Raw genomic sequence first — 24,565 nt, 5'->3', positions numbered from 1 at the left:
CGGAGATCCAGTTTTCCTTTCTTCCCTCGAGGCATATTAAAGAGGCTCTGTCACCAGTTTATAATTGCCATATCCCCTACCTAATCTGGTAGGCGCTGTAATGTAGATAACAGCGGTTTTTATTTTTAAAAACTCATTTTTGAGCAAGTTATGAACAATTTTCGATTTATGCTAATTAGTACTTAATGACCAACTGGGCGTTTCTTTTTACTTTTTACCATGTGGGCGTTGGAAAGAGAAGTGTATGACGCTGACCAATCAGTGTCATACACTTCTCTTCATTCCAGCCCAGATTGTTTCACTGCACAGCGTGATCTCACGAGATCACGCTGTGACGGGACTTCCTCCCACAGGTCCTTCACCGGAGCGATGGAAGAGTCAACAGACATTGCCTCCATCCGTGCCAGGACGTTTATCCGAATCTGCAGCAGCTGGAGGCGATGTCTGTTCAGTCTTCCATGGCTCCGATGAAAATCCTGTGGGAGGAATTCCCGTCACAGTGTGATCTTGCAAGATCACGCTGTGCAGTGAAACAAGCTGGGCATGAATGAAGAGAAGAGTATGATGCTGATTGGTCAGCGTCATACACTTCTCTTTACAATAGCCCACTTGGTAAAAAGTTAAAAAACGCCCAGTTGGTCATTAAGAACTAACTAGCATAAAAATAAAATTGTTCATAACTTGCTAAAAAATGATAGTTTTTCAAAATAAAAACCACTGTGCCACATAGGACACTTATAATCTGGTGACAAAGCCTCTTAAAAGCTGGGCTGCTGGTTCAGGTAATATGACCGAAATGATGCTGATAATGCTGGATTGTGCCGCTATTTGACGAGGTAAAAACGGAGCTCAAGCGACCGAGGCCATAGGCAGTCAGGCCATACCCCCTTTCCCCTTAAATAGTTAAGCGGGTTCTCCCGGGTATGGTAATGCCTTACATGTGGGCGTATACTGCTATTTGGGCACACTGTGCTAAGAAGGGAAGGCGCATGGATTTTGCTTGGTAGTCGTTTTGGTTAAGTATTACTGGTATTTCAGTTTAAAACGTGGGGGCACATGCAATCTGTGCGGAGTACATCAGGGCATAATAAGAGGGTATAATAATGGGGTAAATAATAAAACTATACATAGATCTGTGGTATGCTGTGAAGCAATCTGTTATGCACGGGCCAGTGTTGCACTGATAAACGGTGTCCTTTTCTTATCCCCCTTTTGTAACGCTGCACCTTCTGGGGACTTTTTCTCCTTTTGTAATTTGGGAAATGTTGCTGGGAAAGTGTTGCCCTGGTATAATATGGGCGCCCTCGCTTCCAGCAGATGTGCTCTGTCCCTTCTCTTCCTAGTTCCTAAATACTATGGCCCTGAAACTAGCAGAATGTTCCCCTTCGGCCTGCACATCGGGATGTTTTTTCATCACCGCATTAGTAGTGCTATAACTTTTTTGTTTTTAAGTTGATTGAGTTGTGTGTGGGCTCGTTTTATGCGAGACGGGCTGTGGATTTTATTGGTACCATTTTGGGACACACATAACTTTTTGATCACTTTTTATTTCATTTTTTTGGAAGAGGAAATTTACCAAACCAAGCATTTCTGGAATAGTTTTTTGTTTTGATTTTTCGGCATTCACTGTGCGCTATAAATGACATGTTAACTTTATTCTGCGGGTCGATACGATTACGGCAATACCAAATTTAAATAGTTTTTTTCATGTATTACAGCTTTTGCACAATATAATGACTACTTTTTTTACAAAAAATGCACTTGTTTTCTGTGTCGCCATATTCTAAGACCCATAACTTTCTTATTTTTGCGTGGACAAAGCTGTGTCAGGGATTATTTTTTGCGGGACGGGTTGTCGTTTTTATTGGTACTATTTTGGAGTAAGGCCGGATTTACACGAGCGTGTGCCTTTTGCACGCGCAAAAGGTACATAACAGCTCCGTGTGTCAGCTGCGTATGATGCGTGGCTGCGTGCTTTTCGCGCAGCCGCCATCATTATGACACTGTATGTTTGTAAACCGAAAAGCACGTGGTGCTTTTCTGTTTTCATTCATACTTTTTACTGCTGCTGCGCGAATCACGCGCGTCACACGGAAGTGCTTCTGTGTGCTGCGCGTGATTTTCACGCACCCATTGAAGTCAATGGGTGCGTGATGCGCGAACAACGCACAAATATAGGACATGTCGTGAGTCTTATTATGAGAGTTATTATGGGAAAAAAGGCATTTTGGCTTTCTTTTGTACTTGAAACTTGTATTTTTTATTTTTACAACATTTCTATTAACTTCTTTTAACTTTTTTTTATTTGGCCCACTAGGGGACTTGAAGGCCTGAAGCGCCGATCGCTATTCTAATACACTGCACTACATATGTAGTGCAGTGTATTAGATCTCTGTTATTCACTGACTGCAAGCTACATTTTTTTTTTTAAGAAAAATGGGTTTCAAACCACACAAAATCAATGTGGATAAATAAAAGTTTAAAGGAGCAATAAATAACAAAAATAAAACATTTAGGCGGGATTCACACGACCGGGTCCCGCCCGAGTATCGGCCGGTAAAATCGGCCATTTTTCCCGGCCGGTTTGCATTATTTTTGCATCCGTTCCGGGCCGGGCAGATCTGGACAGTGACATCAGCGGCAACTCCTGAAGGGGAATCCCCATGTGTTTGGGGATTCCGCTTCAGGAGTTTCCCCTGATGTCACTGCCCAGATATGGACAGAGACATCAAGCGCTCTCTCCAGGAGCGGAATCCCAGAACACACGGGGATTCCGCTCCTTCAGGGAGCTAAAATGGAGCTAGCACATAGCAGAGCGGGGAGATACCTCCCTGCTCTGCTATAGTGGCGTCGCTACAGTAGTAGCAGCAGCTGCTAGCGGCGCCATGGAAGGTGTCGCCGGGCCAGGGCACTTTTAAAACAAGCAGGGGAAGGGAGCCAGTGCAGTGCTCCCTCAACCTGCTGTACACCCCGGCCCTGCAACACAGTCTCCAGCGTAACCATTCGTCCGAATAGCAGCAACTCCTCCTCACATGCACTCTGCGCTGTGAGGAGGAGGAGATAGAGCGCAAGCGACGGAAAACCCGGCCATCACTCGGGACACATTCCGGTGATGGCCGTGTATTACCCGGCCCCATAGACTTCTATGGGAGCCGGGCGGCCGGGTACCCGGCCGAAAATAGAGCATGTCCCATTTTTTGACGGCCGGTTTTCCCGGCCGTCAAAAAACCGGCCGTGTGAATAGCCCCATTAGGGGTCTATTATTCCTAATGCAGCCGGGTGCCGGCCGATTTATGAACCGCCGGCACCCGGCCGGGAAACCCTGTCGTGTGAATGAGGCCTTAGTAATAAAACAGGAAGGCAGTGAAAAAGTTCTGAAAAGCTTCAAGAAAGAAAATTAATTCTGTAAAAATCAGATAAAGACAGCAAAGCTGGACACAGGACCTGCTGTCACTGAACCCGGCAGGCCCGCGGACCAGACAGGTACAGGATTCAGCGTAAGATACAGCTGCTCTGTATAGAGAATACAGAATACCTGTATAAAATTATAAAGTATCATTATAAAGTTGCACAAAAACCAGCCCTTTTTTTATTTAAAAAAAAAAAAAGCTTTCAAAGGTTTACATAGCCGTTTTGTATATTTAGATTTTAAACTCCTATTTGTGCGGGCATTGGTGTTATTTTATGTAACCAAATAAGCTGTGTAATAGTATGCATTCTATGCAGAGCTTATGCTCAGAACTGTAAATTAAATCAATGACCATTAAATGAGTGAATAACTAAATTGACAATTTTATATTTCTTTTTTACACTGTCACTTTTTTATTATATTCTTAAGTATGATCTTTTAGCATGGAATAATGCTTGTGCACCTTTTCTTGCTCTGCCTCATCATTTCCCTGTTATTTCTCCTGGAGATGTATTAATGTATTTCCAGGATAAATAACAGAGGAAAGGCACAATGCAGAGTTAGATGCCCCAGAGTTGTGTTTTTCATGGGGAATCTAAGGGTATGTGCACACACACTAATTACGTCCGTAATTGACGGACGTATTTCGGCCTCAAGTACCGGACCGACCACAGTGCAGGGAGCCGCGCTCCTAGCATCATACTTATGTACGATGCTAGGAGTCCCTGCCTCTCTGCAGGACAACTGTCCCGTACTGTAATCATGTTTTCAGTACGGGACAGCAGTTCCACGGAGTAGCAGGGACTCCTAGCATTGTACATAAGTATGATGCTAGGAGCCCGGCTCCCTGCACTGTGTTCGGTCCGGGACTTGAGGCCGAAATACGTCCGTCAATTACGGACGTAATTAGTGTGTGTGCACATACCCTAAGTATTTACAAAAATAGACGTGTCAGGAGAGCTTGCATTTCCTCTTTTGCTTCCCAACTTCTCACTGTTACCAGCTTTTTTTCACATTTTATTTTATACTAAGAATTAAACTTTACTAAAGATTAGCCTAGAGAGTATGGTAGATGACTATCTCCCTCTGTTCTATTATAATAACTTGCATAATAATGGGGGAGGGGGCATATCTGGTTCAACTGCTATGTCTATAGGAAGCTTAAGATTTTTTTTACTAATATAGAACCTTTTTATATGTTTTTGTTTTTTAGCTTAATAAGCAGCAGCTACAGACTATACGGGAGAGATTCCAAGCCTTCCTAAAAGGTGAAACACAAATAGTGGCTGATGAAGCGTTTATAAATGCTGTTAGGAGTTACTATGAGGTAAGTGTACTGATATCAAATATAACCCCATTCTGAACATTTACACTTCTGCTTAATTGTTGATAAGGTGGAACTTCTATCCACAGTGCACAATATTCTTTTCTCATATTGTTTTCCTTGCACATATCTTGCAGATGTTATGGCCATAGTTTTTTTTGTTTTGCTGCACTGTTGTCTTTAATGTTCTTAGGCCCTGTTCACACGGATTATTTTGCAGACAGAAAAAAAATCTGCCTCAAAATTCCTTCAGGAATTTTAAATACATAAAAATAATAATAAAAAATAAATAAGCGCCCAAATTGCTGGATATGGTCACCTTAGCCCCCAAAAATATGGAATAAAATGTGATCATAAATATGCATGTACCACATAATAGTACCAATAGAAACTACAGCTCGTCCCTCAGCAAACTAAGCCCTCATGCCGCACAATCGACAGAAAAATAAAAAAGTTATGGCTCTCAGAATGTGGCTACACAAAATAAGTTTATTTTTTAACATAGTTTATTTATAAAAGTGGTAAAACATTAAAAAAAACATAGAAATTTGGTATCGCCGCACTCGCATCCACCCATAAAAAAAAGGGTACATGTAGTTTTTACCGTTCAATGAATGCTGTAAAAACGAAAATAAATAATGTTTTGCTCATTTGTCCCCACAATTTTTTATTTTTTTGCTGTTTCCCATTACATTATATGGTACAATAAATGGTGACATGAAAAACAAGAACTTGTTCCGCAAAAAAACAAGCCCTCATATGGCTATGTCGATGAAAAAATTAAAAAGTTATGGCTTTTGGAAGGTGGGGAGGAAAAAACTAAAATGAAAATTGGCTGCGGCGGGAAGGGTATGTGCACACGACCTCTTTTCAGACATAATGGAGGCACTTTACGCCTCGAATTACGGCTGAAAAGACGGCTCCAATACGTCGGCAAACATCTGCCCATTGCTTGCAATGGGTTTTACGATGTTCTGTGCAGACGAGCGGTCATTTTACGCGTTGCTGTCAAAATACGGTGCGTAAAATGACAGGACACTTCTGGGGAGTTTTTGGAGCAGTTTTCTCATAGACTATTGAAAATCGCTCCAAAAACGGCCGTAAAAAACGCGAGTTGCTCAAAAAACTTCTGAAAATCAAGAGCTGTTTTCCCTTGAAAACAGCTCCGTATTTTCAGACGTATTTTGTTAATCGTGTGAACATACCCTTAGTATCATCGGCCGTTCTCTTGGATCATAGGTGGAAACAAGAAAAAAAAATGTCCCCCCCAAAACATGGCACATTAAAATCTATAATTAGTTATGTTACGTTTTTTGGGCTACAAGTTATGAGAAAATTTGTGAATTGTATATTAGTGATGTTTCAAAATAGTACAAAATAGAACACCCATAAATGACCATTACTGAGCTGCAGAACACACAAACAAGTAGCTGCAATATCATTTATTTTATAAGGAAGACTAGCAAAAAAATGATGTGACCAGTTTTGAAATCTGGTTCTACAACTAACATTTGTTCTCTACTGTGTAACAGGTTTTCTTGAAAAGTGATCGAGTGGCCAGAATGGTGCACAGTGGAGGATGTTCTTCAAGTGACTTCAGGGAAGTTTTTAAAAAGAACATTGAAAAAAGAGTACGATGTTTACCAGAGATTGATGGGTTAAGCAAAGAAACTGTTTTAAGTTCATGGATTGCTAAATATGATACCATTTATAGAGGGGAGGAAGATCTGCGTAAACAACCGAACAGGATGGCACTTAGTGCGGTGTCAGAACTTATTCTTAGCAAAGAACAACTTTATGAAATGTTTCAACAGATATTAGGAATCAAAAAATTGGAGCATCAGTTGCTTTACAATGCTTGCCAGGTATGTACATGCAACTTGTTCATACTTATCTTTTAAAGAGAACCTGTCTCCAGCAGCTGAGGCTGTGACTCTATTTGGTGATTTTAACCCTTTCATGACCATGGGCCATTGATGCCCCTGTGTCCAGGTCAAGTTTTCCATTTCTGATATGCACTTCTTTAAACGATAATATCTCTGGAACTGCTTTGAATATCACAACTATTTTTACTTTTGTTTTTTTTATAAGACTTATGAGGCTTTTATTTTCTAGCTTAGTTTAATTCCATGTCTTTCATTTTTATTATGAGAAGACCTCACAAACAATGTGGACAATCATAGGAGAAAGATATAACAAAGAAACAAACACGGCGCCACATAGTGTGAGTAAGCCCAATCAGACAGTCAGAGTGTGACGGATGGATGCTTACCACAGCTGGATAGGTCAAACACTTTGAAATGGATGTAGATCGTGGAGAGTGCTGCTGCCGAAATCCCAAACGGTCACACCAATGGGTAACCGTGCAATATTGGTAATTTTGAGGTAGAAAGAAGAGGGATGTAACCACGGCGCTGCTACTCAATAAGGATGCAGAAATTGATAATCGTATTTATTAGTAAGAAGGCTACGCGTTTCAATGCCGCACCGGCATCTTCCTCAGGCCATATAATGGCCTGAGGAAGATGCTGGTGCGGCATTGAAACGCGTAGCCTTCTTACTAATAAATACTATTATCAATTTCTGCATCCTTATTGAGTAGCAGCACCGTGGTTACATCCCTCTTCTTTCTACCTCAAAATTACCAATCATAGGAGAAAGGAATGGCACCCCCGTTCTGAGAAAGGCGTTGGTCCAATGTCGAAACGCACTCTACCTGCTCCTCATTTTTTATCATCTTTTATTTGCGCCATGTATTTCTGTTTTTCTGTTCTCCAGTTATCTATGGAGTGTATTGGCTGCCAGTAATGTGATGTGTGTGTTCTCTTTTATATGTATTGTTATATAAAACCCATGCACTGATAGATGGGTTTCTCACTTAAATGGTCACTGTTTCAACAAACGTTGCATAAGTCATAAGTACAAGCGAATAGAAGAAACTTTATAATATCTTATTACTGAAAATTCCCTCTTTCTCCACTTATGAACCACCACTCTCACCTTCTGCACCGATCATTCATTCTCCATTTACTGCTAATATCCATCTCGAGAGATGAGAGCGATGATCATCTCACTAAGGGATCAGGTTACATGTTGCCTGTAGAAGTCCAAGGAGGGGGGATGCTACTAGAGGGAGACAGAGGCAGAGACACATACAAACGATGCAGCAGCTTTTAGTGCATTTTTTTTATTTTACAGCCACATGGCTTATTACTGCAGTATAGTGTCCTCCATGCTGCTGCTCCCTCTTCTGAATGGGTGCTACAGAGAGATTGGCGCACAGAATCTACTGCTCATCTCTGTGTGCGCAGTTTTGGGGAGACATCATAGCAGCTAGTCTCTGCCCCTCTGGAGCTGAGCTCAGGGAAATCTAACAATTAGAGAGAAACCATACACAGGGGAAAACTGGGGAAAATACAGTTTACACATCATATAATAGAAATGTTATTCCTCATGTACACAAACACCTAAAACACATGACGGCTTATTCTGAAAAGTCGCCTGAAACGGCAGGTATGCTTTAAATCACACAGTTATGGATCTATACACCTGTATTATATGTATGTGTCTATGCATAGCTTGTGTAACAAGTGTGACTATCTGTCCTCTCACATTACAGCCTTGCAACCATTGGCTGCAGTCCGTCGCATGACATATCATTCAGCGTGGCTTATCTCAGACTTCTAAGTCTGAACTCCGTGTTTACAGACATTCAATTTACAGGAAAAACAATATTTTATCACAGAATACCCATCAGTCTAAAATCATATGTAATGGTCTGTCCAGAGAAACAGAAATAAAGTGAACCTGTCACCTGTTTGGTGCTAGTTTTTAAGACTTGTCTATCATGTATAATAGACCACCAGTGCAGTACTTGCTGTACCTCAAAACAAATGCATGGAGTATGATAAGACCACTCTATTGGTTAACCACTTGCGGACCGCCCATAGACTATAAACATCCGGGCGGTCCGCAATTAACACTGCAGGGCCGTTCCAGAACGTCCTGCATATTTTATTGTTTTTTTCAGCTCTGTGGCGGCATTTAGCTCTGTGATACCTTTGTCTCTAGACAGTTGACATCCCGGAGCTCTGCCCAAAGACCAATCAGCGTGGTCTCTGGGCATGTGATCATTGTGACAACCTGTCACAAAGATCAAAATACTATCCCTGTCGGCTGCGCTTCCCCATAATCGCAGCATCGCGCCCCCCTCTTGCGATGCCCCCATCCCTCACGACACCCTGCCATTAACTTCTCTCTCTCCTGGCAGGATATCCAGGAGGGAGAATAGTAATAAAACACACGCACCCTTTTTTTTTCCATCTATCCATCCTATATTGATGTATAGTTCTAGGCTGGGGCTACACAACGACTTTGGCCACGGCACAAGTCCCATGGGCAAAAATCGCTTTGTTCGGTAAAGTTACCGCAACCACATTAGCTTTCATTACTTGCTATGTGGGCTACGAAACATAGTGAACTTTTTACCGTGCGACTTGTGTTGTGGCCAAAGTCGCCGTGTAGCTCTACCCTAAAACTATACTATATATATATATATATATATATATATATATATATATATATGAGATGCACAGATAGATAGATACCAGACGATAGCTAGATACGTAGATCGAATCGTACAGTTTTAGGCCCTGTGAATTTTTTTGCTTTTACGGACCGTGCTCCCATACTTTTTAAAATGGGAGCACAGCCTGCAAATGCGAGTGACTGTCAGTGGCCGGCCGTGCCCATAATCACCGGCCGTGAATACGGGTACGGCCGTGTGTAGGGGGCCTTAGGCTGGGGCTACACGGTGACTTTGGCCGCGACACTGGTCGCATACACAAAGATCGCTTTGAAACCAGCTTTGCTCTCCAAAAGCCAGTGTGCGCAACATTCATTATAGGCTCTGGCTAGCGCCCAACGTGTATGAAATTCCAATATATTTGGTAGAGTTGACGTCGGCAGAAGTTGCCAAATATGTATTCAGTTGTGGTAACCCAGTGGCATGCACTGGATGTCAGAAAAGTTCACCTGAGTTCACATATTTGGAAAAAAAATGACCGTTTAATTTTTTTCCATCAAAGTCAATGAATTGTCTTGAAAAAAAATAGAAGGCTAAAGTCTTTTATATGTCACTAATCAAATAGCTTGGGGGGGGGGGGTCAAATTTCCTAAAAGGTGTCATTTTGGTGGTGTTCGCAGTATTTTAGCACTTCAAAACATCTGTAATGGTCGTATGGTGTCGGCAAACCAGCTTTGGAAAATTTGCCCTCCAAAAGCTAGTTTGCCCACCATTCATTGTAAGCTCCGCCTTGCGCCCAGCGTGTAAGAAATACGCACACATTTAGTATCGCTGAAGTAGGCAGAATTTGCCACGTATGTATTTAGGTGTGTTTACCCAGTGGCATTCACCAGATGTCAAAAAAACATCTAAATTCACATATTCACATTTTTTAAAAATGTATTTCCCATTTTTCCTTAGATATATTTTACTTTTTTAAAAATTTAGATTAGTTTTTTTTACACAATATGGAAGCACAAAATGTTCTTAAAAAATCCAGACCAAATACATGTAGGTTAAAAGAGTAATAGAAGAACAATTTGCTTTCAAATTGGCACATGGCTAAAACTTGAAAATGGGCCTGGTCAGGAAGGGTGCAGGTGGCACATTGGGCTATTGGAGTTTTAAAAGCACCATCTTGTCTGCAAAAAACTGTGATGCTATGTGTAAAGGGCAAAGTATGTCATGGTTAAGTAATTTATGGTGATGGTTTTCTTGCTGGTCAATAGATTCCTTGGTATAGCTTAAAAAAATCATTAACTCCTCCCCGCCCCAGGTCGTACAGTTACGTCACGGTGGGATTCGGTTAGCGCGAATTGCAGTGAAGTTACTGTTTCAAGTGACAGTGTTGATGCCTGCAGCCATTGACCGCAGCGAGTCATTAATAACTGACAGGGGACTAATCAGTGCGGTCCTGCCCCAGGATTGATTGGTCAGATGTTGCCAACTGCCCAATCCCACCATTAAAAACCGAAGAATAGAGGCATTTGCTCTAGCAGTCGCAGTTGAGTCAGAGCGGCGATTAGAGAATGAGCTAGAGTTAAGCAGAGCAGATTGTGTAAAATAATATACTTGATTTCGTGTGATCAGTTAAAATATCCCCCTTTTTAGTGACTTTACCCCTGTATTTCTTCCATCATCCCTGTCTGATCACACCCATCATCTTTTAATCACCTCTACACTATCTATCACTCCCTGTGATCATTTCTGTGATCCCTTCACATCATCACCCCCATCATATGCCTGTGTTCGCCTCCCAGTGATCACCTCCTTAATAACTTCATGTCATTACCACCATTCGTTTCCTGTGATAACCTCAGTAATTGTTAGCACATTAGTTACATGCAAGCAATTTTTAACATCCTCTTCCCCCATCCTCTCACTGTGATTAGTCGTAATATTTAGTACACACTTAGTACACCAGTATTTTTTTTAGTACTATTTGTACGCCACTTGATGATATTGCTCAAAGTTTTTTTTTTTTGTTTTTTTTGACGAGGTGGCATACATCTTTCTGGCATATGACGCTGTCAGCTATCGAGGATGAACTCCTTTCCTCTTGTCCTACTACTTCATCCGCTAGTGACTCGGAGAACCCCCGAGAAAGCGTCCTTGGGCTGTCCTGTACTGGCCCCTGATACCATATGGATAAGCCTCTATACCTCAAAACCCTAAGTTCACTGTGAACTCAGGGATACATTTCAACATGACAGGGCTCAGAGAGCTGGGCTTTTTTTAATTTAATATTTTTCGGACTAATTTATTGCTGTAATTTTAGCCCTAACTAATTTGTAACAATTTATCTTAAAGAGTATCTGTCACTCTGTCACTAGTTTATTAATGCCCTGTCTCCTAACTAATCAAATAGGCGCTATGATGCTGGTAACTACAGTGTAAAAATTTTAAAAAAACATTTCTTTGCAAACTTATGAGCATTTTTCTAAATATGCTAACTTTGCTATACTTACCAAATGGGAGTTTACGCTTTCTTTTCACTCTGGGCGGTGTAATGTTTTCTGTATGACGCTGTTCAATCAGCATCATACAGTTCTCTTCTTCCCAGCCCAGCATGATAATATTGATCATATAGTATACAGCTTCCATTCCAGGCGGAGTTTTCAACTGGTTATATCTCCGTTTTTTTCACAGCTAGATCACACGCTACGATCCTGGTGCCATACGAAAGATTAGAATCTCCTCTTTTATTTCTAGGTGGTCCACTGCTGGAGATATGGGTATTTGAAGTTATCCCCCTTCCCTCCAGCCTCAGTCTCCCACACTGTGTGATGAAGCTTCATGCTGATAGGACAGCGTCCGGGGCTGTGAGGTAGCTCCACCTCAGGAGAATCGCTGCTTTTACCTCCCACTTGTCTAATAAAACTTAATTTACATATTTAGAAAAAAGCTCATAACTTTTAAAATAATAAACTTTTTAGGACAAAATTTTCACTAACATTATCAGTGTGGCAGAGCCTAATAGACTAGCTAGGAGATTGGGCATTATTAAACTAGTGACAGATCCTCTTTAAAGCGCCAGTTAAATTTTATGCTGAACCCCACAGATGCAGTGGAGATGGTATTATTTTCCTCTTCACCCATGACCGCACCAGTAAGAGAGGATCTGCTCCAGGGAAAGAAAGGTGAACTCTACTCCCACTTCAGTGGTTTCCTGTTCCTGGAGACGAGACCTACAGCAACATCGGAAGATTCCTGCCGGTATCTGGGATCGGACTTCCCCGGCCTGAAAAGGAGACGTACTGGCCTAGTACATGCGTTGAGAAAGCGTGTATGTTTGGTGCTAACTGGCTGGTGAGAGAGTTCAGCAGGGGGGGCGCGCTGAATTAGGCATCTGACGCCAGCGGCGGGACGCCAAATTTGAATTCAAGTGTGGTTTGGCGTCCTAATGCTATATAAATTGAACCCACCTGGGCCCAGCATTGCTTGTGTGTTTTCTTGCTGGCAGCCTAATGTGGAGGAGCAACTACAGACGGTTAGAGGTGGCATGACCCAGAAAGGAGTAGGTCCTGAGGAGAATCCATCACCACCACCTAGCATGGTAATCCTGGATAGTGTCGTAAGTGGCCTTGTGGCAGACAATTTTTTCTTATATTTTTCAAATGTGTTATTCCCATGTGTTTTTTTTTAAATAGGAAAAAAACTAGAAAAGCTATAGCCAAAACCAGAAACAAGGAGTGTGCCTTATATGAAGAGGAAAGTCTGGCTTTACATGAGAGAAGGCTCTGTCAGGCATGTATTAATAAGTCAATCATTAAAGAATCTTCTTCCCTGTTTCTGGCCATTAAATCAATTATTCAGGATGAAATCCACATCTCTCTTAGGGGAATAGCCCTGTCTAAAAAATGGCCCTAATAGTTCTCCATCCCATTTTCACGTCTCATCCTCAGACAAGGCCCGTGAGATAGAAAGTGGGGAACTGTATTCAGCATCCTCCTCATCTGAGGATGATAGAGGAGGCCAGCCCTTCTTTCCAGTGGAATATACAGACAAACTACTTATCCGTTTTACAGTGAACATTGAAGAGCCTAAACCCTCACGTTCTGTTCAGGGCATCATGTTCGGGGGGCTGGAATCCCAGCAGCGTAGGTGTTTTCCAGTAGACAAAAATATCCTTTTCCTAGTTAAAGAATAATTGATGAAGCCTGATAAGGGGGGGGGGGGGGCTGATACCTTAGGGGGAATTAAGCATAATTATCCCTTTGAGGAAGAAGTTAGTGCCTCGTGGGACTCTGTGCCCAAGGTAGATGTGGCCATTTCCAGGGTATCTAAGAAAAGGGCTTTACCGTTTGATGACGTGGGTCTCTTGAAAGAGCCCCTGGACAAAATAACTGATAGCTTTCTGAGACGCACTTGAGAATCTGCCGGGACATCCCTCAAGCCTAACATTGCTGCTACTTGTATTGCTAGGACCTATGTTCTCTGGCTGAATGAAGTGGAGAATCCATTGAAGGACAAGGTCCCCAGGGATCAGATCCTTGGTACCCTACCCACTATCCGTAAGGTGGCTGATTTTTTTTTTGGCAGATGGATCTGCTAATGCAGTTGGGCTTTCAGCCCATTCCCTAGACTTAGCAAATTCTGCCAGTCGGTTGGTCAGGGGATATGGGATCTAAGTGCTTCACTGTGACTGAATTTTTGTTTGGGCCCAAATTAGATGATATTCTGGAAAAGGCTGCTGACCAGAAGAAAGGGCTTCCCAATGCTACTGACCCTAGATATCGAAAGCCCTTTCGCCTCTTTAGGATGTATAGGAGGGACAGACCGTGATGACAAGTGGAAGGAATATAAAAATAAAAAAAGGGAGTCCTTTTTGGTAATTCCTCGGGCAATCCCTAATGCCGTGGCCCCAGGTGAGTGGAAAAATAAAACATTTTCTTCCCACCTGGTCTGATATTTCTGCCAGCGGGTGGCTTCTGGATACTATAAACCTAGGGCTAAAAATAGAACTGGTACAACCCCACCCAAAAAGGTCTATAGTTACCAAAACTCAGTCCTCAGCAATTTCTCGGTCTGCCCTAGAACTAGAAGTTCTAGACCTTTTAGAGAAGCAAGTTTTGGTGCCAGTTCTAAAAGAGGAAGAGCAGAATGGGTTTTACTCCCATCTACTTTTGGTAAAAAAAAAGCAGATGGCTCATTCAGAACCATTATCAATTTAAAAGGCTTAAATCGCTTCTTGAAAGTCCAAAAATTACAGACGGAGACTATAAAATCTACTGTGAATGTCCGGTTTCCCCCGTGCTGGATCGCGGTAATAGATTTGAAAGATGCCTAATATCATGCCACAAAAACCATAAAAAATTCCTGAGTGGCGGTAGGGATAAAGGGATCCCTTTGTCTTATTTAATAACAGGCCTTTCCTTTTGGGATCTCTACGGCGGCCTGGATTTTCACTAAACTTATAGGAGAAGTAGAGGCTCACATCATGGAAAAATACATTCTCTTCCATATCTGGACGATTTCCTGATCATGGGGAGTTCTCCAAGACACTGCGACTACTGTGTGAATCAGGTTCTCTCCATCCTGTCCAACCTGGAATGTATTGTAAATCCCCAAAAGTCAAGTCTGACTCCCACCAAATATCAGTCATTTTTAGGCATCATCCTAGACTCAAACCATCAGATTTGCCTCCTTCCAGAGGAGAAGATATTCAAAGTTTAGAATCACGTGAGGGCCTTCATTCAGAAACCCATTCTGTCTTTAAGGAGGGCCATGTCTATTCTAGAGTCCCTAACCGATTGTATTCCAGCAGTCCCTTGGGTTCAGGACCACTCCCCAGATTTACAGTGGGAAATTCGGTCTGCATGGAATCCGAACAGGAAGTTTCGGGAAGGACAGGTGAGAATGTCAGAGAAAACCCTTCTATCTCTGTCTTGGTGGTTGGACAGGGGGGAGTCTGTCAGTGGGAGTCCCGTGGAAAATCTGCAACCCCTTAGTCATTACGACTGATGCCAGTTCCTCGGAGTGGGGGCTCATCTCGGGGATCATTATTTTCAGGACTGTTGGTCAAGGGAAATGTCTTTAATTTCTTCCAACCTGAAAGAACTGTTAGCAGTCCAAAAGGCATTCCAACAGTCAGAACAGTGGATTCAGGGTCGCCATATAAGAATCCTCTCGGACAACATAACCACGGACTTCTATGTCAATTGACAGGGAGGCACAAGATCATCCTCCCTTATGTTAGAGATGAGGAACATTCTAAATATGGTGGAACCCAGAGTACTCTCTCTGACAGCGCTTCACATAAAAGAAGTAGAGAACACCAAGGCCGATTTTTCTGAGTCGTCACCAATTGAAACAGGGAGACTGCCTGTTAACTCAGCACATTTTTCAGAAGATCTCAGATCTTTGGGGCGGTGTCAGAAGTGGACCTATTTTCCAACAGGAACGTGAAAAGATTTTTTTTTGCTCTAGACCCCAGGTGCCTTCTTGGTGTGGATGCCTTGTCCCGCAAATGGTTAATCACACTGGTTTACGCATTCCCTCAATTTTCCTTTATCCTGGCAGTTCTCAGGAAAATCAGGGAAGACCGAGCAAGGGTGATTGTGATAGCCCCCTTCTGGCTAAAGCGAACCTGGTTTTCATGGCGCAGAATTCTGTCCGCCTTCCAGAAATCCCAGACAATCCTTTACCCACAATCCAGCGATCTATATCTAATTTGAGATGGATATCTTAATCAATATGGGATTCTCTGGGGGATTGGTGGCTTCCTTATTGAAGTCACTTCTAGGATTTATCTGGAGTAAGCTCATAGTATTTTCAGATATTAATCCTCTTAATTTTAGACCTCTCCCTATAATCTAGATTTTGGAATTTCTCCAAAAGGGTCTTGAGAAGGGGTTATCTAATAGTACCCTGAAGGCTCATGTATCCAAGCTGAGCGCTGTATTTGATCAAAAGATAGCAGACTATGCCTGGATTATGAGGTTCATTAAAGCTACTTTCAAGAGAAGATCTATTAGGGTCTCCACAGTTCCACCTTGGGACCTAAATTTAGTCTTAACAGCCCTCACTAGACCTCCCTTTGAGCCGTTAGAGTCTTTTTCCATAAGAGCTTTGTCCTTTTAAAACCATTTTTATTAGTAGCTCTCACTTAAGCTTAGGTGTATTGGTGAGCTTCAGGCTACTTCAATTAATCCACCTTTCACTACAATTTCTGATCATAGAGTTGTGATTAGACCCGACCCAGCCTTTCTCCCTAAGGTGTCCTTTAAATTTCTGTGTTCTCAGATTATTTTGCCGCCTTTTGGTACCAATCCAAATCTCCTAGGGAGATAGAATTTCACTGTCGAGATGTTAGAAGATACATTATTCAGTATATTTTGTCTACATCAGAATGGAGAAAGACTAACATATTTTTTCTGCATCAAAACAAGGGAGGCACTGATTCGAAGGACTCCTTGGCCAAATGGATAAGCCTCACTGTCTACTTAGCCTATAGCTCTGCTGGTACTGCACCAGTAGGGTTTAGAGCCGACTCCACAAGGGCAATTTCTACATCCTGGGCAGAAAAGGCAAATTCTTCTATTGAGCAAATTTGCAAGGCTGCTACAGGGTCTTCACCTTCTACATTTTTTGCCGCGTTTTTTCTGGCCGAGATTTCTGTCGGAAAAAACGCAGCAGAATACAGTAGCAGCATAGTGGATGAGATTTATCAAATCTCATCCACATGCTGTGTAAAATTCCCGAACGAAATTGACCTGCGGTGCGTATATTTCGGACAGCAGCATGTAAATTCCTGCAATGGAAAGTGTGCAGAAGTGCTGCGTTTTTCATAATGTCTCCATCTCCTAACATTGGGAAAAACTCAGCAATTTACGTAGTATTTTCTGCCACAAAAACCGCAGGAAATGGTGAGATTTTGCCGCAGCGGAAAGCCTTTGACTTTCAATGGAATTGCTGCAGAAATTTTCTGCAGTAATTCCGTTGCGTGTGGACAAGCCGTAACTCTGACCTTTCCTTTTGTAGGAAGGTGCTTCAAGCAGTGATCCCTCCCCGATTAGTTCTTATTCTATTCTCTCACTGATGCTGTCAAGGGTGAAGGGGAAAAATGATAATTACTTACCAGCAATTTGATCTTCCAGAACCGTTGTATTGAAAATGGAGCTATTGAAAAAGCCAAGCATTAGGTCCTACTGAAGCACGGATATATTGTACCACACCCAGATGTACTTCATGGTCATGTCCAGGACACGTTTTGAAGCAATCCTGAGGTTCCTACATTATAATGAAAATTTGCAGTGTCCTACCCAAAATTACCCTAGTATTGACCGCTTTTTTCTATGCCCTTCATAGACCATTTCAGTTCCAAGTTTGCCCAGGCTTACACACCCGATAAATGCATTTCATTTGAAGAAAGCATGATCAATTTTAAAGGGAAGCTTTAATTCTGCTAGTAACTGCCAAGAGGGCAAGGTTTGCGTGAAGATGTATAAGCTGTACATCCTGATGAACATATGAAGGTACATCAGGGTACATTCACAGGTTCAGGTTTTACAAAGGGTAGGACACCAGAATTGACCCACCCCAGATTGTCCCTTCCTTTCTGGGCGTTACAAGAAAAATAGTGTTGGGTTTAGAAATACTGCGGCATGCGGCACTGTTAGAAGAAAATCAGAGATACCTCCCTAGGATGCTGGTTAGGCAAACACTCAGAAGAGGAGAGAGCAGGGCATTATGAAGAGACCTTGTACTGTGTGTCAAGTGTAAGGACAAGATGGATGTCCTTATATTGAACACAATACATGCCAAAAAGCAGCACCCTCTGTCCTAGTTTGAGTTACCAGAACAGAAACCCCGAGCCAGACTCCTGGACTATAACCGGTACATGGAAAGGGTTGATATTTCAGATCAAGTGCTCAATCCGTACAGCTTCATGCAGAAATTGAGGGTGTGGTACAAAAAGCTGGCTTTGCTTATCATACAGATAGCACTGTATAATGCATACGTACTACATTAATGTGCAGGCCAGAAGGGAGCATTTCTGGTATTCCAAGAGGTGGTGCTCAAGGCCCTAATATTTAGTGACCAGGAAGGTGGAAAGCACAATACTTCTGGGAGCAAGACTTCATGCATTGTACCAGGGCAACACTTTTCAAACATCCCCATCACTGGTAAGAAGGGAAGGACTCAAAGGTGCAGTGTGTGTAAAAAAAAAAAAAAAAAAAGGGGGGGGGGGAATAAGAAAGGTCCCAATTTACCATTGTGAAACCTGCCCTACACAACCTGGCCTGTGCATAAAGAATTGTTTAAAAACATACCATACTGCCCTTGAATTTAAATGTTGTTATTTATTAGCACGATGCATCAAAATATTGATATTATTTAGATGCTGTGAACCCGCAGGCGGTTCAATACCGTGATTTTATGTATTTCGATACGAAGCTGTGTGGCCGCACTGCTTAATATTGTAATACTTGAATGTAGTGACTAGCATGATGTCATGCAGCTGGCGCCAAACTGAGTGGAGGCGCCATCCCTGAAGAAGAACTATGTTATCTGTCTACAGTGCCTGCCGCTCATTACTGCAGCGCCGGCCGAATTACATCATGCTGATCGCACAGGCATAGCAGGTGTGCCCACGCAATCAGACAGCCGCAGCCCCGCTCTAATGGCGGAGATCAGAGAAACCTCTGATCTCTGCAATTATCCCCTTGAATGCTGCCATCAGAGCTGACCGCAGCATTTAAGGGAAAAATGAGAATAGGGAAACCAGTATATTAAAGTTTAAATATAGAACCGTAAAATTTATAAAAAATTTTAAATAAAAAAAACCAAAAAACACACAAGGCACATTTTTTACAATAAACATTATTAAAATAAGTCATTACATAAAATAATATGCACATTTCGTATAGTCGCAATAATAACATGCACCACAAATTTATAGCGTCATTTATGATGTGTACGCTGTAAAAAAAACTGCTTTCTTTCACTTATTAATGTGAGGCACATGGTGTCTTAAATTTTAAACCTCCATGTGCCTCAAATTAAGGGTATTAAGGTGTGAACACAAAGGGCGGATGTGCTGCGTAAAAACACACAGCGTATCCGCCCTGGGTGCCACAGGGAATTCCGGCTGAAAAACCACACCAAATTGCAGTTTTTCTGCTGGAATGATCGCTGCGGAAAACTGCGCATAAAAGAAAAAGTTTGATACTTACGTAGCCATGGTCACATGAGATTAAACGTCATCCCCGGAGGCCAGCCTGCTGTACTGCAGTTCGGCCTCCTGGGATGACGTTTAACCCTTTCATGCCGACAATCTGTACATAAACGTCCTTTTCGCACATACCCCGTGCTGCCAGGACGTGTATATACAGATGTCTGTTCCAGCCGGCATAGCGCTGTGAAAAGCGCTCGGTCGCCGGCTGGATCAGTGTCTGCGGCTCCCCAGCAACCTGTTTTCTGACAGCCGAACCGATTGGTTCGGCTGCAGAGAATACGATCACCGCTATTAACCGCTTCCTGACCGCCGCCACAGTAAATTCACGTCGGCGCTTGCTGGGCTCTGTGCAGCGCCAACGTGAATTCACAGTGGATGTTAAAAGCGCGATCCGTGTGTCTCAGAGTAGTGCTGACACCTGGATCGCGTTGTTCACCCCTGCCTCTCGTCCCGGAGACATGACCGGGACCTGATTGGTTCAGGTCCCGATCATGTGATCGCAGGGAAAGTTTGTTGTAGCAACAAACTGGAAAGTTTGTTGCTACAACAAACTTTCCCGAGGACCAATTGCGGGTGCTGTCGTCGGTTGCATGGCAAAACCGGAGGCCATACAACAGCCTCCGGTCTGCCATTTACGGAAGCCTATGATGACCAGCTGGTTCTCATAGGCTGCCTGTCAGTGTGACTGTCAACGTCACACTGACTGTTTATAATACGTTACACTACTAGGTAGTGTAATGTATTATAGCAGCTATCAGTGCTGCAGGTCTTAAAGTAGAACAAGTAAAAAAAAAAGTAATAAAAATGTTTTATAAAAGTGTAAAAATAAGTTATAAGTTACAAAAACATAAAATGCTTTTTTTCCTATAATAAGTCTTTTATTATAGGAAAAAAAAGAAAACGTTAAAACAGTACACATATTTGGTATAACCGCGTTCGTAACGACCCCAACTATAAAACTATAATATTATTTTTCCCGAACGGTGAACACCGCAAAAAATAATTAAAAAACAATACTAGAATCACTATTTTTTTTGGTCATCACCCCTCCCAAAATATAGAATAAAAAGTGATCAAAAATTTGCATGTACCCCAAAATAATACCAATAAAAACTACAACCCGTCCCACAAAAAACAAGCCCTTACACAGCTTTTTTGACTTAAAAATAAAAAAATTATGGCTCTTAGAATATGGTGATACAGAAAATAAATAATTTTATAGAAAAGTGATTTTATTGTGCAAATGCCACAAAACATAAAAAGAACTATATACATATGGTATCGCCGTAATCGTACCGACCTGCAGAATAAAGTAAAATGTCATTTATAGCGCACAGTGAACCACGTAAAAAAAGGACAAAAAAGATTGTCAAAATGTGTTTTTTTTTTTGTCACTTTGCTTGCCAAAAAAAATCGAATAAAAAGTGATCAAAAAATCACATGTACCCTAAAATGGTACCAATGAAAACGAAAGATTTTAACGTAACATAAGATTGGGCACCATTTATCAGTGCGACACTGGCCAAACATATATGAATTATTATTTATTTACCGCATGAGTATATCCTCTTATTATGCCCTGATGTATTCCGCACAGATTACATATACCCCCACATTATAAACTGAAATACCAGCAAAACCCCAAACAGAACTATTACCAAGCAAAATCTGCGCTCCAAAAGCCAAATGGCGCTCCTTCCCTTATGAGCACTGCCGTGGGTCCAAACAGCAGTTCATTACCATATATGGGATATTTCCGTAATCGTGAGAAATAGCTTTACAAGTTTTGGGGTGCTTTTTATTATTTATTCCTTGTAAAAATGACATTTTTTAATATTTTTTTTAGATTTTCATTTTCACAGACATATTCCAATAAATAAAGCAAAAGACCTGTCGGGTCAAGATGCTAACTATACCCCTAGATAAATTCCTTGAGGTGTGTAGTTTCCAAAACCACTTTTGCGGAGATTCCACTGTTTTGGCACCACAAGACCTCTTCAAACCTGACATGGTACCTAAAATATGTTCTACAAAAAAGGAGACCCCAAAATCCACTAGGTGCTCCTTTGCTTGTGAGGCCTGTGTTTCAGTCCATTATCATACTAGAGCCACATGTGGGATATTTCTAAAAACGACAGAATCTGGCCAATAAATATTGAGTTGCGTTTCTCTGGTAAAACCTGTGTTACAGGAAAAAATTTATTACAAATTAATTTTGGCAAAAAAAATTACATTTGTAAATTTCACTGCTACTTTGCTTTAATTCCTGTGAAGCACATAAAGGGTTAATAAACTTTCTGAACGCTGTTTTAAATACTTTGAGGGGTGCAGTTTTTAAAATGGGTTTATTAATGGGGTCTATCTAGTACATAAGGCCCTCAAAGCCACTTCAAAACTGAACTGGTCTTTGACAAAATAGCCTTTTGAAATTTTCTTGAAAATGTGAGAAATTGCTGCTAAAGTTCTAAGCCTTGTAACGTCCTAGAAAAATAAAATAATGTTCGAAAACAATGCAAATATAAAGTAGACATATGGGGGATGTTAATTAGAAACAATTTTGTGTGGTATTACTATCTGTTTTACAAGTAGATTACATTTAAAATTAGAAAAATTATAATTTTTGCAAATTTTCTTACAATTTTGGTGTTTTTCACAAATAAGCTATGAATTTATTGACCACATTTTTCCACTAACAAAGTACAATATGTCTCTGAATCGCTTGGATAGGCAAAAGCATTCCAGCGTTATTACCACATAAAATGACACATGTCTGATTTGAAAAAAATGGGGCTGGTCATGGAGGTATCGATGACCCTTGGTCCTGAAAGGGTTAATCCCATTGACCGCTGCAGCCTGTGATTGGCTGCAGCGGTCACATGGGATGAAACGTCATCACTGGAGGACAGACTTGACGTAGAAAGACAGAATTCTGGGTAAGCATACAATTATTATTTTTTCTGAATTGAGTTTTTGGCAGCGGAATCGCTGCTTTTCCGCCGCAAAAAAACGCAACATCTGCTATTTGTTGCGAGTTTTGGATTAAATTTTAATATTTCCCAAAAAATAAAATGTCAATATTACCTCAGCTTTGCTATAATTCCTGTGAAACACCTAAAGGTTTAACACACTTCCTAAATGCTGTTTTAAATAAGTTGAGGGGTACAGTGTTTTTGAATTTGGTGATTTATAGGGAGTTTCTAATATATATAGGCCCTGCAAAGCTACTTCAAAACCGATGTGGTGCCTAAAGTCTATGGGAATGATGGAAACAGCCGAGTACAGCGGTTTCTGTCATTCTCATAAACATTGAATGGAGAAGTGGGAGCGTGCTGGATCGTTGCTCTATTCAGGCTCCTCATTACTGTGTGGGCAGTGCGGAGGAACAGGGTGTTTTGGACCCCATTCTTGGAATCTGTGAGGCCCTCCGCGATTAGACCGTTATCACCGATCCTAAATTGTCAATTCTGGGAATATCCCTTTAAATAGTGGTAATAGAAGTATGATGTAAAAATATACATGTTTATATGATCTATTTTATATAATGCAATGTTTGAAAGTTAGCCACTGAGGCCCAGTTCAGAGTTTTTTGACACGGAAACTGCATCGGAATAAGCGTCAAAAAAAGTCCGAAGCCACCTCCCATTGATTTCAATGGGAGACGGAAGCGTTTTTTTTCCATGGCGGCAAAAAAACGCGGCATGCTCTTTCTTGCCGCGGTTTTGCCTCTGATCTCCCATTGAAGCCAATGGGAGGCAGCGAAAGCATTTTTCGCTGTGTTTTTTGTCAGCGGTGCTCAATGGCCGCAGCCGAAAAACACTGCGAAATTCGCGACGAGACATTTCAAACAGGTCAAAATTTACTTAAAATTCCTAAAGGAATATTGAGGCAGATTTTTCTGCCTGCAATAAAAAAAAACTGTGTGAACAGGGCCATGTATCCTCAACCAGGAGATGTAGAGGCTAAATGGGCCTTCAGGAATCTCCTGCTCAAAATGGCAGCTGCATCCACCAGAACGTCGTCTCCTTCAGAGGGCTCACTTGGCTTTTGCCTCCTCCTGCTCAAGACATTAGGGCAGACACTTGTTGACTGTTTTCAGAGGCCTCTGCTGCAGTGTATTGCACTGCTCCGGTTTTGGTCCGGCCGGAAGCAGCTGCCGCCCCGGCTCCGACCGCAAATTTAGGCCGGCGATCCGGCCGCTGAACTAGGCCCGAAACTCCCGGTTAAACTATTTGGGCCAGCAAGAGCTCAAAACTTTTCCCCCAGTAGCGGGAACGTAATTGAACAGCCGGCGCTGCTCGAAATTGGTCCAGGAGAGAGGATGGAGGAGGATGACGGGCCTTTCCAATGGGGCTCCCCTCCAACGTGTCCTCTCCTGCCGGAGTCCAGCATGATGCATTATTTTTAAGACCAGATCTGAAGAAGTCTAGCTGTTTGTAGTCTGTTTTTTTTGTCTTCTTACGCTAATGAAAACAATTTGCGTTTTCTGTTTTGCGTGTGTGTATATGTGTGTGTGTGTGTGTGTGTGTGTGTGTATATATATGTGTATATAATATTTTTTTTTTATTTTTTTTAATATGTTCTTGAATGGTCTGGTCTTTCCTGACGCACACTATGGTGTTCTAACATGGAAATTTTATAGGCAATTTACAGTGCTTTGCGAAAGTATTCACGTTCCGTGGTAATTTTCCTGTGGTTTTCCTGGTGGTTCTGCAGAAAGCATGCGTGAAGGCGCGCACGCACCCTCTCTGCAGAACCACCTGTCTGTGTGTGTTCTCACGGGAGGGAACACCGCGCCAGCCGCCATGACACTGTCCGTAGCTGATTTGATAGTGTCAGAGCGAAGAATTCACTCCCCCTTCCCATTAAATTAGATAGAAACGCCCCATTGACCGTTCAGGGGCTTATTTATATATCAGGGGTTAATCACATTTGACAGGTTATTATAGAAAATAATGCCCATAAACAGTAAATTGTTTTGACTTTTTTGTTGTTTTTATTAAAGTTACATACCATGTTTACTCATTCAAATTTGCTATACAAGTTTGTTTTTTAAATAACATTTTACAATTTATTTTAAATAAAATAATT

At 41.7% G+C, this 24,565-nt stretch overlaps 1 protein-coding gene across 11 annotated transcripts in view; it reads left to right on the top strand.

Annotated features, from left to right (window-relative positions):
- CADPS2 (calcium dependent secretion activator 2) overlaps nt 1-24,565 on the top strand; it is a 616,089-nt gene that overhangs the window by 57,216 nt on the left and 534,308 nt on the right. For all 11 annotated transcript variants that reach the window (XM_075857164.1, XM_075857163.1, XM_075857166.1 and 8 more), the window contains exons 2-3: nt 4,623-4,736; nt 6,266-6,598. In XM_075857164.1, coding sequence (XP_075713279.1) covers nt 4,623-4,736; nt 6,266-6,598 — 447 coding nt within the window. The remainder of the gene's footprint in view (nt 1-4,622; nt 4,737-6,265; nt 6,599-24,565) is intronic.

This window comes from Rhinoderma darwinii, chromosome 3 (genome assembly GCF_050947455.1).
Source record: "Rhinoderma darwinii isolate aRhiDar2 chromosome 3, aRhiDar2.hap1, whole genome shotgun sequence".
Classification (NCBI taxonomy): Eukaryota; Metazoa; Chordata; class Amphibia; order Anura; family Rhinodermatidae; genus Rhinoderma; species Rhinoderma darwinii.
This window is presented reverse-complemented; position numbering and strand designations above follow the sequence as displayed.